This window comes from Vipera berus (genome assembly GCF_964194415.1).
Source record: "Vipera berus genome assembly, chromosome: 5".
NCBI classification, from domain to species: Eukaryota; Metazoa; Chordata; class Lepidosauria; order Squamata; family Viperidae; genus Vipera; species Vipera berus.
The window spans coordinates 104,297,874-104,312,718 of NC_138207.1; the positions used below are offsets into that span (position 1 = coordinate 104,297,874).

Genomic DNA, 14,845 nt, shown 5'->3' on the forward strand with positions numbered 1-14,845 from the left:
ATTCTCTCCTTACTAGCTTAGTTCCTCTACTCTTCCATCTGGAGCCAAGGTAAGATTTTAAAAAGGGATATTGGTTGGAAGGCAGAGGGAGAGTTTAGTTTTAGCATCTAAAAAAAGGGGGGGGGAATCAGCGAGTACATCCCAACCAGCTTTTTATGTTTTTGTTATTGAAGAAATATGGGGGAGGGGGAGGGGTTCTGGGGTGGGGATAATATTGTAACTTCAATAAAAAATTTCAATAACAAAAAAAAAGAAATATGGCTTTCTGGGGGAAGGTGGGGAGGGCGTTAAGGAAGGAAAGGGTTTTTGGAAGCTCGTCCTGAAGCTGCCTTTTGTGCAAGGGGCCGTTTCTCAAAGCCTAGAGAGGCAGCTTTGTTGCCTCCCCGTAGACAGCTGATGGGCGAACACCAAAAGCTCCCAAAGGCTAGGGAACTAGTCCCAGAACACCTTGGTAGGAGGAAGGGCAGAGGCAGAATTGGGAAAGAGGTAAGACAGGGTTTTCCTTCCCAGATGTTTCTCTTTGGCAAGACAGCCAGCTGTGCTGAAGCCCAGTATCTGGGGGTGGGGGAGACCTGAGGCAGGCGGGCTGGTGCTTGCATTAGGCCTCCCAGGATCTCCCCCACCCTCAATTAATGACCAGTGCACTCTTTAATGAATGCACTGAGGAGAATACGTATGGCTGGTCATTACTTGAGGCAGTTCATTTAACATTATTTAATGGCAGTCTCCATTAGGGTCACAACCTGAAGACTATCTGTGCAATACTTATCAACAGAATGTGTGGCTGGTACAGTCTATGACATATCTGTTTTTTCCCCCTCCTAAGCTTATACAAAAGCTAACAGATGTAGCAGAAGAATGCCAAAGCAATCAACTAAAGAAGTTGAAAGAGATTTGTGAAAGGTAAAAACTACTTAACAATTCTTTTGACTACCATTCTAGATGTACTTGGAGGGGAATAATCCCCTGTCAGGACAGAGGGAGTCACTTCTGGGTGAATGTGTATAGTGAGACCTGGGGAGGTTTGGGGAGGCGCCCAAACCTCCCCAAACTTCGGCAGGAGGAAAGGAGACCTGGGGAGGTTTGGGGAGGTTTGGGGAGGCGCCCAAACCTCCCCAAACGTCGGCAGGTCTGTGCGGAGGAACGGAGACCTGGGGAGGTTTGGGGAGGCGCCCAAACCTCCCCAAACGTCGGCAGGTCTGCGCGGAGGAACGGAGACCTGGGGAGGTTTGGGGAGGCGCCCAAACCTCCCCAAACTTCGGCAGGAGGAACGGAGACCTGGGGAGGTTTGGGGAGGCGCCCAAACCTCCCCAAACGTCGGCAGGTCTGCGCGGAGGAACGGAGACCTGGGGAGGTTTGGGGAGGCGCCCAAACCTCCCCAAACTTCGGCAGGAGGAACGGAGACCTGGGGAGGTTTGGGGAGGCGCCCAAACCTCCCCAAACGTCGGCAGGTCTGCGCGGAGGAACGGAGACCTGGGGAGGTTTGGGGAGGCGCCCAAACCTCCCCAAACGTCGGCAGGAGGAACGGAGACCTGCCGACGTTTCGGGAGGTTTGGGGAGGCGCCCAAACCTCCCCAAACGTCGGCAGGTCTGCGCGGAGGAACGGAGACCTGCCGACGTTTGGGGAGGTTTGGGGAGGTGCGCGCGTACCTCCCCAAACCTCCCCAAACTTCGGCAGGTCTCCGGACGGCGGCGGCTTGGGAGAGGTGCGCGCGATCCTGGAAGTACCGAAGCCTCGGCCGCGCGCAAGTCCTCGGTAAGCTCCGGGCGGTCACTTGCTTCGCGTCTCCTGAGGGAAGGGGGGGCGACTGGAACGGGCGTGTTTCCTCGCCTGCTGGGCGCCGCGATTTGCCCGGGGAACGCGCGGGCCCCGAATGGCAGCGTGGAGTGAGGAAGCGGACAGCCAGGGCTTCCCCGAGAGCCGCGGCCACACAGGGTATTCCTGTGTATTCAGGCTTGCAAAATGGCGGATCGAGCCTCTGCTGGTGGCAGAGGCTTGCAGAGCGCGGATCCAGCCTCCGAGGCATGCAGAACGGCGGATCGGCTTATACTCGAGTCAACAACTTTTCCCAGTTTTTGGGGGTGAAATTGGGGGTCTCGGCTTATACTCGAGTCGGCTTATACTCAAGTATATACGGTACTCCGAATTAGACGCTTAAATACTTTTTGACTGCCTTCATGCTTTTTACTGTTTTTTTTTAAATTGCTCTTGCTGTTTTAAAAAATTAATTGTAACCTATGTTTTGAAGCATGAGCTGCCCACATTTGTTTGCTGAGGTGAGCGGCTATAGAAATCAATCGAATCAATAAATAAATACTTCCTGGAAACCTTAAAATGAGAACATTGGGGAGAAAAAGCGTCATTCGGTCTTTGGTCTGCTGTGCAAGGCGTTTTTCACGTGGGAAAACATTAAAATTGGTGTCTGAAGGGGGATGAAAAGTCAGGTGGAGACCACACACTTTGGACTGAAAGGTGATCTTGACCCATGTAAACAAGGGGGCAGGGCTTTCATCCCATCTTGGTGGCCACCATCTCAACCTCCGTCCACATTCCTGAGGACCTCCTGATTTAAGGAAGAAGCAGACTTTACTTCTTTGCTCCATACTTAGAGAGTTGTGAGGAGGTTTGTGGCTTTGTGTTAGCCAAGGATTCTTGGTGCCTAGAAGAACGAGAGAGGCTAGCCCCCTTTGAATGTTCCCCTTCCCTTTGTGGCAAACAGGACAATACTCGTGCAATTTGGGTTGGTTTCTCCCCCCCCCCCGAGAATGAGAATCTTTGCTCTGCACAATGGCTAAGTAACCTTTTTGGCTTTGTTCCAAGCAACATCTCTTGCTTCCCTTTTAACCATTTTTAACCCATAACCATGATTACCTGAGAGTCTTCCAGCTGTCTTTCTCCATGTGATTTTCTGGACCTTCGTTTTCAAACGAGGCAATAAACAAAGCTGGAGGAGGAGGAGGAGGAAGAAAGAACAAGTGTCAGGACTGTGGGGCAGTTTGTGATGATGATGGAGTCAGAAGTATGTCGTTTGTGGCTAGGTAGATAGACGGATGGTAGACAGGCAGGCAGGTAGAGAAAGTTAGAGAGGGATGATAGAGAAAGGGATAGAAAGAGAGAGCTGTGTGTGAGAGAGAAGGGATAATGGTAGATAGATAGATAGATAGATAGATAGATAGATAGATAGATAGATAGATAGATAGATGATAGATAGATAGATAGATAGATAGATAGATAGATAGATAGATAGATAGATGATAGATAGATGGATGGATGGATGGATGGATGGATGGATAGATAGATGATCAGATAGATAAATAGATAAATAGATAGATAGATGATTAGATAGATGATAGATAGATAGATAGATAGATAGATAGATAGATAGATAGACAGATGATAGATAGATAGATATAGATAGATAGAAAGATAGATGATCAGATAGATAGATAGATAGATAGATAGATAGATAGATAGATAGATAGATGATAGAAAGATAGATGATCAGATAGATAGATAGATAGATAGATAGATAGATAGATGATCAGAGATAGATAGATAGATAGATAGATAGATAGATAGATAGATAGATAGATAGATAGATGATGGATGGATGGATGGATAGATAGAAAGATAGATGATCAGATAGATAGATAGATGATAGAAAGATAGATGATCAGATAGATAGATAGATAGATAGATAGATAGATAGATAGATAGATAGATGATAGATGATCAGAGATAGATAGATAGATAGGTAGATAGATAGATAGATGATAGAAAGATAGATGATCAGATAGATAGATAGATAGATAGATAGATAGATAGATAGATAGATAGATAGATATGGAAAGAGAGATGATAGAGATCAAATGTGGTTAGTTCTGTTCCTCATTGACCCCAATCCTGCTTCTCTACAATGGCATTATCGTCAACAGAGACTCATTGTATACGTTCTTCTAACAGTTATGGGAAACTATATTTCTTTTTTTTCTTTTTTCTTTTTAAGAATAAACCCCCTCTCCCCTGCCCCAGAGTCTCACCTTCTTCACTGTAAATAGGCGCCGTGAGTAGATAGCTCTGGATCTTCCTGTCCTTTTCAAAAGGACACTCCACCTGCTTCCATGTGACAAAGTCATGGATTTGCCTTGAAATCTCCCAGAATTTCTGCAGGAGATTTGCGCCAAGAGAAAATGGACGGAGATAAGTGTTGCAATACCGCGGAATCAAAAGAATCACTCAACATTGAAGCATCCCTAAGAGATGGCTGCTTGCCCAGCCTCTTCTGAAAGGCATTGCTTGAAGTCCTCTAATGTAGAAAGTCCCCTGATCCTCTTTGTTGCTCTTCTCTGCACCCTTACTAGAGTCTCAACATCTTTTTTACATCGTTGCAACCAAAACTGGATGCAGTATTCCAAGTGTGGCCTTAACCAAGGCCTTGTAAAGTGGTAGTAACCCTTCACGTGATCTTGATTCTATCCCTCTCTTAATGCAGCCTAGCACTGTGTTGGCTTTTTTTGGCAGCTGCAACACACGGCTGGCTCACATTTAAGTGATTGTCCACTAGGACTCCGAGATCCCTCTCATAATTACTACTATTGAGCAAGGTAGCACCTATACTGTACCTGTGTGTTTGGTTTTTCTTGCCTAAATGTAGACCCTTACTGTTTTCACACCACTGAATTTCATTTTGTCAGAGAGCACCCAGTGTTCAGGTCTGTCAAGATCCTCCTGTATCTTAAGCCTGTAACTTCTGGCATGTTGGCTATTCCTGCCATCTTACAACTAGTTCTTTTTCTGCATAAATAAATCTGAAATGTGTCTTCCAGACAGAGTAGCTAGGTGGAACAAAGACTTCTGTTTTTAATGTTGATATGCACGCCTAACATTATAGTTTCTAAATGCCGTCATTTCCACGCATAGCCTTGAGCCTTGACTCAGGCAAATGTATCCTTGAGGATAGTAATGAAAACAAAAACAAGTATAAAAGTAGTGAATTGGCCTTTTTTTTTTTGGTAGCTTTTGCCAGGACCTTTGTAAAAAGTTGCAATGTTCATCCCTTTTCTCACAGGCTGTGTGCATTTAGCGTACATCGTAAAACGTTGCTTACCTTGAAGTTGATTTGTCCGTTCGGCAAGTGATTGGTGTGTATCTTATGCAGGAAGTAGATATCTTTAATGAAAAGATTGAAAACAGGGATGACGATTTTTTCCCGGCTGCTGTGTGCTGTCTGTGACCTCTGGGCTGCCCCTTGAAGAGCCGTCCGATAATTACAGAAGTTGCTTGATGGGTCCATGTGATGCTGTTTCCAAAGAACGATGAGAAGCAATGGCTTAATGTCTGTGGAGATGCTCAGTCATGCAGGTCAGTTGCTTTTCAAAAAAGCAACTGGACTTTGGTTTTCCTGGAAGACATTTCGCTTCTCATCCAGGAAGCGCCTTCAGTTCTGCCTGAAGGGTGGAGGATGGAAAGATTTATATTTATATTTATATTCCTTGCAGTCATCTGGTCATTAGCCGTCTCTGTGAGAGTCATTGAGGCCACTTGGAGGTTTATCTGTGCCCTCGGGGTCACCTGATTAGTACAAATGGGTTTGGAACCTTTTTTGGAACTGCTGAAAGGATTGTGTTGTAAACAGGAGATAAGTGGTGTTGTATCCCCCCCCTTCTGTTGAGAGAAGGCTGTTCGGTTTTGACATAGATGGCTGTCTTTGATACCTCTAGTGTGGCGTCAACAACCCTCCGAAAGTGTGCTAATGATGAGATAACTTGCAAGGGAATATAAGTCCTTCCATCCTCCACCATCGGGTCAGAACTGAAGAAGCTTCTTGGATGAGAAGTGAAATGTCTTCAAGGAAAAAAAGCAAAGTCCAGCTGTTTTTTGAAAAAAATAGATGGGACAAATAATGGCTTGTTAGGAGACACCTGACTGCAAGTCCTTGTATCATTTATTTGAATCAAGTTACAAAAATCAGGAGGGTGCAAGTGACCACATTTCTTGGGGGACCCAATTTCTCCGGGCTTGGAGACTGAGATACCTCCTCTTATAAAATGCGAAAATGAATACAGTCCTTTTGAAAAGACAGCACGTTACCGTCGGATGCTTTGGCAGAGGCTAAAACTAAAAGTGATTCCTGCAGAGTTTTCTTTAACAAGATTTATCATGACAGATACAGTGCTGGGATTCAAATAATACCTGAACAACCAGTTCTGTTATTGGATGCAGGCCTGGGCCTCCGAGGCCTAGAACGGACTTCTGGAAGTGGCATCCACGCACTTCCAGCAGGCCGTTCTAGGCCTGGGAGACCTCCTCCAGGCCTCTGAGGTATAGGTATAGGATATAGGGTTTCCTACCTGAGCAGGGGGTTGGACTAGAAGACCACCAAGGTCTCTTCCAACTCTATTTTTTCTATTCTATTCTATTCTATTCTACTCTACTCTGTTCTGTTCTGTTCTGTTCTGTTCTATTCTATTCTAATTCTAATTCTAATTCTAATTCTTCTATTCTTTATTCTTGTAATGTATTGTATTGTATTGTTATTCTATTCTATTCCTGTTCTGTTCTGTTCTGTTCTAATTCTAATTCTAATTCTAATTCTAATTTTTCTATTCTTTATTATTGTATTGTATTGTATTGTATTGTATTGTATTGTATTGTATTGTTATTCTATTCTATTCTATTCTATTCTATTCTATTCTATTCTATTCTATTCTATTCTATTCTATTCTATTCTATTCTATTCTATTCTATTCTATTCTATTCTATTCTGATACCTTATGACATCCTAGCTTCTTGAGAAGAAATGAATGTCCAGGTAGGCCAGCGTCAGCTAAAGCACTGGCAGCTGTGATTTCACAGGGTTGTATATGTAATTATAATCCTCTTTATTTTCAGCTTTTGTTTTGAGATGGCTTGCTTTTGCTAAATCCTGAATATAATTCTCCGCCAGATGGCAGGCTTCAATGAGAGACGAAAAAAAGAAATAAAAAGTAATATAGAAGGTGGATTAGGAGTGGTCATCCCCTTGTCTTTCAAATACTGTCAGCTTCATCCAGGGGAAATATTGTTACAGGCGGAAAAGGCAGATGGAAGGTTTCTATCTTCATACTGACAAAAATAAAGAAAAAAAAAACATGCACTGCATTTTTAGCCAATCAGTGCAAACCTGCTTGAATGCCTGATGGCCAGTGAGGAAATTCTTTAAATTGAGTTTGATTGAAATTTAATTGATTTTAAGATTTGGGAGGAAAAGCTTATTCGTTACTATTTCATGCTTGCCCTGTTTTTCTCCGGAGCTATGAACTATGGTTAAGCCCACTTCTTGTGCTGCTCTATGCTGGCTTGTCACTGTTTTTTTTTTTTTTTTGATGAAAAGAATCCTTCTGAGTAAAAAAAATATTGACAGGATACAGCAAGGTATGAAATACTTACCTCTAAAACATCAAATTTGGCTGTTTTCACTTTGGACCATGTTTTCTTTAGCCGGGCAACAGGACTCAGGTTCATGCCAGCTGAAAGAGAAAGAAAGAAAGAAAGAAAGAAAGAAAGAAAGAAAGAAAGAAAGAAAGAAAGAAAGAAAGAAAGAAAGAAAGAAAGAAAGAAAGAAAGAAAGAAGAAAGAGGGAGGGAGGGAGGGAGGGAGGGACAAAAAAGAGAAAGAAAGGGAGAGAGAGGAAAAAAGAAAGAAAGAAAGAAAGAAAGAGAAAGAGAGGGAGGGAGGGAGGGAGGGAGGGAGAGACAAAAAAGAGAAAGAGAGAGGGAGAGAGGATAAAAGAAAGAAAGAAAGAAAGAAAGAAAGAAAGAAAGAAAGAAAGAAAGAAAGAAAGAAAGAAAGAAAGAAAGAAAGAAAGAGAGACAAAAAAGAGAAGGGGAGAGAGGAAAAAAGAAAAAGAGAGCAAGAAATAAAGGAAGAGAGAAAGAAAGAGAGAGAAAGAAAGAGGGGGAGAGAGAAAGAAAGAAAGAAAGAAAGAAAGAAAGAGGGAGGGAGGGAGGGATGAAAAAGAGAAAGAAAGAGAAAGGGAGAGGAAAAAAAGAAAAAGAAAGAAAGAGAGCAAGAAATAAAGGAAGAGAGAGAAAGAAAGAGAGAGGGGGAGAGAGAAAGAAAAGAAAAGAAAAGAAAGAAAGAAGAAAGGAAAGAAGAAAGGGAGAGAGAGAGAGAGAAAGAAAAACAGGGAAAGAGAAGAAGGAAAAAGAGAGAAAGAAAAAGGATTTTTAAAGGCAAATAATTTGCAATATCTTCACATTTATTTCCAACTTTTTTCTAGCAACAATCGCCTTTCATCAAACTTTTCATTCAGGACTCTCTTGACACATGTCAAAGGGAAGCTTCTGAGTAGGTGGGTTGTCCTAAGCCCATTAAACATTCATAAGCCAAAGGTCAAAATGTTCTCAACTGAATCGTATTCTTTCAAGCTGATGCCCCAATCCTCTTATAAGTTGTTGTTGTTGTTTTTAATAAATCTGCTGCTTTTCCACCTAACAGTGTCTTCCTGGCTTTCCTCCCTTGGCTGTGTGCGTCACCATCTCTTTCACCGTTTGTCTCTGTAATTCCTGCCTTGAGCAAATCCTGCCCTGCAAGCCCCAGCTTTTACAACGATGGGGAGACAAGGGTTGTGTGCACACATGAATAGTCGAGCAGGGCACAGCGTGCAAGAAACAAGGGGGTTTGCGCTCTCAAAGGAAAGTTCACTTGAGATAAAGAACAGTTTGTTTTGCTCCCAAATTAGCTGCTGGGAACTCTCAACCCAAGTGAGTTCTTGGGAAAATATTTGCCCACAGATGATCTGTGAAAAAGGACTAACTTGGCCCCGACAGCACAAAGAGGAAGGTGACAATATCAGCGGTGCCACGCTGCCTGGTGTAATATATCATGCAGATATTTCTTTTAAGGTTTAAAAAACGTAATCCCTAGCTTTGACCGACAATTGCTTTTCCCCACTTGTTTCCAACTTCTCCCCTGTTACTAAAAGAAGCAATTAGTGCCTGGTAGCTTTCTGATGCCGGCAAAACAGCTGGCTGCGTTTCCCCACTTTAGGTATATATTACGTTCTTCGTTTAAGCAGGGCTCCGATCCTTTGAAAGGATCCTGGTTGAGAGGTAAAGGCTTGTTAGGACAAAAGGCTGTCCAATCTCTTCTTAAAAGCCTCCAGTGATGGAGCAACCTCAGCTTCTGAAGGGAAACCATCCCTCTGGTTCTTCCTGTCAGGAAATGTCTCCTTATTTCTAGGTTGAACATTGTTCTTGTCCTGATGCTTTGGTAAATAGGTTGACCCCTCTCTCAACCAACCAAGCTTGGAGAACACCAAAGACCCCACAGTAGTCCCTCTTCTTCTTCCTCCTCCTCCTCCTCCTCCTCCTCCTCCCTTCTAGCACTGATGATGTTACCTAGATGGGAAATGAAATGTCTACAAGAAAACAAGCAAGCTCAGAGAGCACCAAGGATCCCACAGTCCTCCTCCTCCTCCTCATCATCATCATCATCATCATCCCACTCCCTTCTAACACTGATGATGTTGCCTAGTTGGGTAATGAGATGTCTACAAGAAACCAACCAAGCTCAGAGAGCACTAAGGATCCCACAGTCCTCCTCCTCCTCTTCCTTTCCTCCTCCTCCTCCTCCTCCTCCTCATCATCATCATCCCACTCCCTTCTAACACTGATGATGTTACCTAGTTGGATAATGAGATGCCTACAAGAAAGCAAGCAAGCTCAGAGAGCACTAAGGATCCCACAGTCCTCCTCCTCCTCTCCCTCTCCTCCTCCTCCTCCTCGTCATCAGCATCAGCATCAGCATCCCACTCCCTTCTAACACTGATGTTGTTACCTAGTTGGGTAATGAGATGTCTACAAGAAAACAAGCAAGCTCAGAGAACACTAAGGATCCCACAGTCCTCCTCCTCCTCTTCCTCTCCTCCTCCTCCTCCTCCTCCTCATCATCATCATCATCATCATCCCACTCCCTTCTAGCACTGAGGATGTCCCCTAGTTGGGTAATGAAACGTCTACAAGAAAACAAGCAAGCTCAGAGATCACCAAGGATCCCTTGCTTCAACCCTGAGCTACAAATATTCTCCTTCATTGAATTCTCCTCTTCCCATTTCCCTACCTGTTGACATGCAAGCATGAGGAAGATCCACTCCCAACCTTGCAGTAGTTCCTACCTGCTTATGTGGAAGTCAGTGGGACTCGCCACAGAATGCAGAGCTCAGATTTCGTGTCTCTCTCAGTATGTGAATGTGCATGTTCACATCTGTTGTGAGAGAGAACAGTTGGCGCGCATGCCTGGGGATCATCACACGGGATCGGTTAATAACATAGATGCAGAGCAGTTAATATTAGCAGCGGGGCACCCCGATGTGCTAAATTGCTGACTTGCCTTCTCAGGCCAAGCTTTTAATCTACTCCACTCCCATTTTATTGAGGCGGTCACGCCCAGAGACCTTACTCACAAATAATAGCCATCATGGAGTTGAAGTTTCCAATGTTGAAGCATTCTCTTGCCACATCGATGAAAAATTCCATGATTCTTGTTCTCTGCTTTTTCTTCACCACCTGAAACATTAAAAAAAAGACGTCCGGTGACCCCCCTGCTTTAGGTATTCGGGGTCTCAAGTGCGTCTGAACTAGCAAGAATTTAAATAATTTCCTTCTAATTAGGAGAAGGCATGCATGAAAAAAAATGCCTCTGGTGAGCTAAATCCTGAAAAGCATTTAAATTTTCTAGCCTTAAAGATAGAAACTGCCAAATGTACGCTGTCCTGAACAGAACTGCTTCTAAAAAGAGAAGATTGTTTTGATCCTGTAGGGTTTGATTATGACACTGAGCAGTTATAATCCACCTTTTTAAGTGTCCTACTTGATGCAGGATGTATCCTGCCCTAAAACAAAACATTCCTCACTTCAAACATGCAAATAAAGGAGCCCAATCAGCTGAAAAGCTGATTTCATTCGACTTAATTACAACCGCTGTTGAATTTGGGTTTGGATCATCTCCCGATTACACATTTTATTTCACAAATTCCACAAGGACTTGGAGATATTAATGCTCCTAGGTCAATAATGACAATTACCCTAGAGGTTTTTCTGGATAAAATATGGGCAATCAGCCCAGAGTGAGCCAAAGGTCAGACAATGCGTTTCATATCTGACTATGATCCACTTGACCGTTTTGTGTCTCTAATATCCAGAGACTGTCCAAATTCATCGACGTGATGCAGGAAGTTCTACAACAAACTCTTAATTTTTCCCCCTGGTTGTTTGGGTTTTGACGATTAGGGTTTGCGTGGTGGGTGTGAGGAGTCAAGGCAAAGTTCTACTGGCTCATCTGGATCCAAAACAACCAACAGCAAGGAAGTGCTGATGACATTTCACTCTGAATCTCACAATGTTCTCCCTCTGTGGTTCCGTGTTGGTGTTGAAAAGTAGAGGAGATCAAACTGAAGCTAGTGAATGTCCTTCGGCTTGAGCTGAACCTGACTCTTGTTCTCTTTCAGCCTCTCGCTAGAGCTAAAATCTCACAAAGAAGGCACTTTTGCCCACTGCAGATGCATTGAATGGGTGTGATATCATTGTGAATCTATGGGTGTGAGAGCCTTGTGATTATGTCAAGGGGGCTCAAACCCACAGAGGTAACCATCAACCATCAACCAATAATCCCTACTTTTTCCCCCTCGTGTTATCACTCTGCTAAACACCTAATTCCCACAGTATTGTCTCACGTCTAAGGATATTTACCCATGTAGTATGGCTACATTACTATTATCCTTCTCATCTTTTCTACTGCCGTCTCCTGTTGGTATCTTAGGATTATATGACTTTGTTGTTGGCATGTATTTTGAGAGCTCCTGCATCAGAGACAAATTCCTTGTGTGTCCAGTCACTCTTGGCCAATAAAGAATTCTATTCTATTCTGTCCTAGAGAAGACCCATTTTGTTAAAAAATGTATTCTGTACATCCGGTTTGGATCGTTTCAGGGAAGCTGTTTCAGCTAGAGCAGGATTTTGTTCGATCTGCAAAGTGTCTCAACACCTATTCCCCATAAGCCCAATATTTATCTCTTTAAAGAATTAGTATGGCAATCGATTTTAAATGCCTAACTCTGGGCAGTTACCAACAATCTGTTATTCTGTTGTTTTATTAATGCACCAACACAAATAGTAGCAATAATAATAAAATGCCTCTATCAAGAAAATGTAGAGAAAACTCTGTAACAATCATATCAATAGATCATATTATTTTATCTTCTTTGATGTAGGCTGCTATAGAAATCAAATAAAGAAAAAATAAAGAATAAGATCAAGGCAGAATGACCAGGTGTGTGTGTGTGGGGGGGAACAAGCCGCCCCCCCCTGGCGTTTCTGTTTCTGTTTATTATGCAGAGCTTTGGAAAGAGGCACAGATTATCCAAACACGGGAAACTATTTTTAAAGTTGATCTCTGAAAATGGCTCTAGAAAAACAAGCTCCTTGGTAACTATGGGAACCAAATCACTCTGTACCAAAATACCATATATCCTAACTAGGAGATTCATGGTCTTGCCTCAACGCTATGGTGCATTCAGATGATCAGACACCCTCAGGCAGAATATTGTTATATTCTTACATGTACTGTTTGATAACCCAATCTGGACGTTTCCCCTCCCTCCTTTGGTGGGGGGTCTTAGGAGGAGAGGTGGGGAGGGATATTGCAAATCAGCTATGATGCCTGATCCCACTTCTTCGGGGCAACCCCCTGAGATATTGCAACACCGTTGTTGTTCACGGATGCATGGAATTGGGAATTAAAAAACGGGGGAAGAGATTGCATACTAATACTTCCCGTGATTTTGATTCCCTGCTCCAATAGCAGGCAATTTTGGAAAAGTGTAGGATAACAGCAATGAACATCCCTGCTTGGAAAACAGGCAAATAATACCTTAGCTCTCCAGCATGAATTGGGTCTAACTTCTCTGATGAAAGACACAGCGAAGTAAAGAAAATCAGCTATAAGGTCAACAGAGGCGTTCTGCTAGGATGTGAATTGGCTACCCTCAAAACAGAGACATTGAACTGGTGAGTAGCATGTCCATTTGCCCCCCACCCCCACCCCCAGTTTTTTTCTCCTGTGGATACTTGCCTTACAAATCTCTGTTGCCACCAACATGCTGAGGCAGTTAAACCAATTGTCGTAGGCTTCAAGATTGTAGGTCTTGGTCACATCGCTTCGGCACTGAAAAATTAAAACACCCGCTTTTAGACCTGCGTCCCAATCAGGATGCCGCTTCCAGTAGAGCCATCAACCCTTCTACGCAAGGAAACCCAGCTTGGATTTATGTGATGTCTTTTTTTAAAAAAAATAAAAATAAAAATGGAATGTAGCAAACTTCTTTTAAGAGCTTCTGGGTGTGCGAAGCAACGATAGGATTTTCACAGCCCAAATAAAGGCGTACTCTATCTTATAATAAGGAGTCCACGACTCACCAAAATTCATTGAGCGGCTGTTCGAAGTCACAACAGCCCTAAACAAACGTAGTTTGTTTAACAGTAAGAGATGCCCAGAAACCATAGAACAAAGTATCCATATCCTTGAGACCCCTTAACTACTAGTATTCCACTCCCAATAAAATAAACTGCATGCCCTGGTGAGTTGGCCTTTGGTTGCCATTCCTACGTAAGTCTTCCAGATTATTTCATTTATTTAAGAAAATTGGCATGTTGCCCCACTCAATGATTCTGGGTGACTCACAAAAAAAGCAATACAAACAATAAAAGCAATAACCCTCACTCCCCTGGCGACACTTGATGGCCTCCATTCCATTCTGGGTTTCCCAACCCCATTGGTAAAGCCAGTTCTTCGGGGCCTTGCGATGAGGGTCAAAGGGGGGGGCGGTCTAATTTCTTAAGGGATGAGTCATCACGGAGAAGGCCCTTCCTTCTTCTGGGCCCCATCAGATGGACCTCCTTAGGAGAGGGGACCCACAACATTCCCTTCCTCCCCATTCTTATGGGCTGGGATGGGTTGGGAAATGACAATCCTTTAGATCACCTGGTCTTGAGCCAGGTAGGGCTTTGAAGGTGACAACCAGCACCTGGAGTTGTATCCAGAAGCAGGAGAGATGACCCCTGTGCACACCTGGTTTTGCACAAAGTCATAGGAGCCACTGCATTTTGAACCAATTGAGGCTTCCAGATGCTTTCCAAGAGCGGCCCCATGAAGAGCACATTGCAGTAGTCAAGATGAGAGACGACTAGGGCATGACTGGGGATTGTTGGTTAATCTTTCTATTTCCCACCTCTGCTTCATTTACATTTTGTAACTTACCTTGTGGTTATCCAAGGAGTCCATGTGACTGACTATTTGCATGAGATCTTCTGGGTAAATGTTGCTTACCCTCTCCTAAAACCGAAAAGACATTCAACATTACAGATATGTAACATTTCTGTTGCTCCCCTCTGGGAGGAGGTTTCGAAGTATTTGTAGCCAGATGACCAGATTCTATAACAGCTTTGTTCCCTATGCCGTCCGTTTGGTAAACTGTCAAGATTAGTTTTTCCTCGCCATATAGATCTATACCTCTGAACTAGACTGTGCTGTTTCTGTGGGCCATATATGTGTGGGTATGTGGGTATATGCATAATTTTGTCATGTTTCTACAGTGTATATTGGAGGTGGTTACCCTTTGAGGGCTGTATGCAATGAAATCTCATTTTAATGTATGCCGGTTAATGTACATTTAAAGTGACAATAAAGTTATTCTATTCTATTCTATTCTATTCTATTCTATTCTATTCTATTCTATTCTATTCTATTCTATTCTATTCTATTCTATTCTATTCTATTCTATTCTATTTTCTACATCCTATCCTATCC

At 43.2% G+C, this 14,845-nt stretch overlaps 1 protein-coding gene across 1 annotated transcript in view; it reads right to left on the bottom strand.

The window, feature by feature from the left end:
• The window catches only part of RASGEF1A (RasGEF domain family member 1A), a 58,908-nt gene that overhangs the window by 9,720 nt on the left and 34,343 nt on the right, over positions 1 to 14,845 (bottom strand). Inside the window, exons 6-12 of the mRNA XM_081329741.1 lie at positions 14,297 to 14,371; positions 13,112 to 13,204; positions 10,446 to 10,548; positions 7,430 to 7,509; positions 5,109 to 5,300; positions 4,042 to 4,165; positions 2,873 to 2,945 (exon numbers count right to left, since the gene is read on the bottom strand). Coding sequence (XP_081185867.1) covers positions 2,873 to 2,945; positions 4,042 to 4,165; positions 5,109 to 5,300; positions 7,430 to 7,509; positions 10,446 to 10,548; positions 13,112 to 13,204; positions 14,297 to 14,371 — 740 coding nt within the window. The remainder of the gene's footprint in view (positions 1 to 2,872; positions 2,946 to 4,041; positions 4,166 to 5,108; positions 5,301 to 7,429; positions 7,510 to 10,445; positions 10,549 to 13,111; positions 13,205 to 14,296; positions 14,372 to 14,845) is intronic.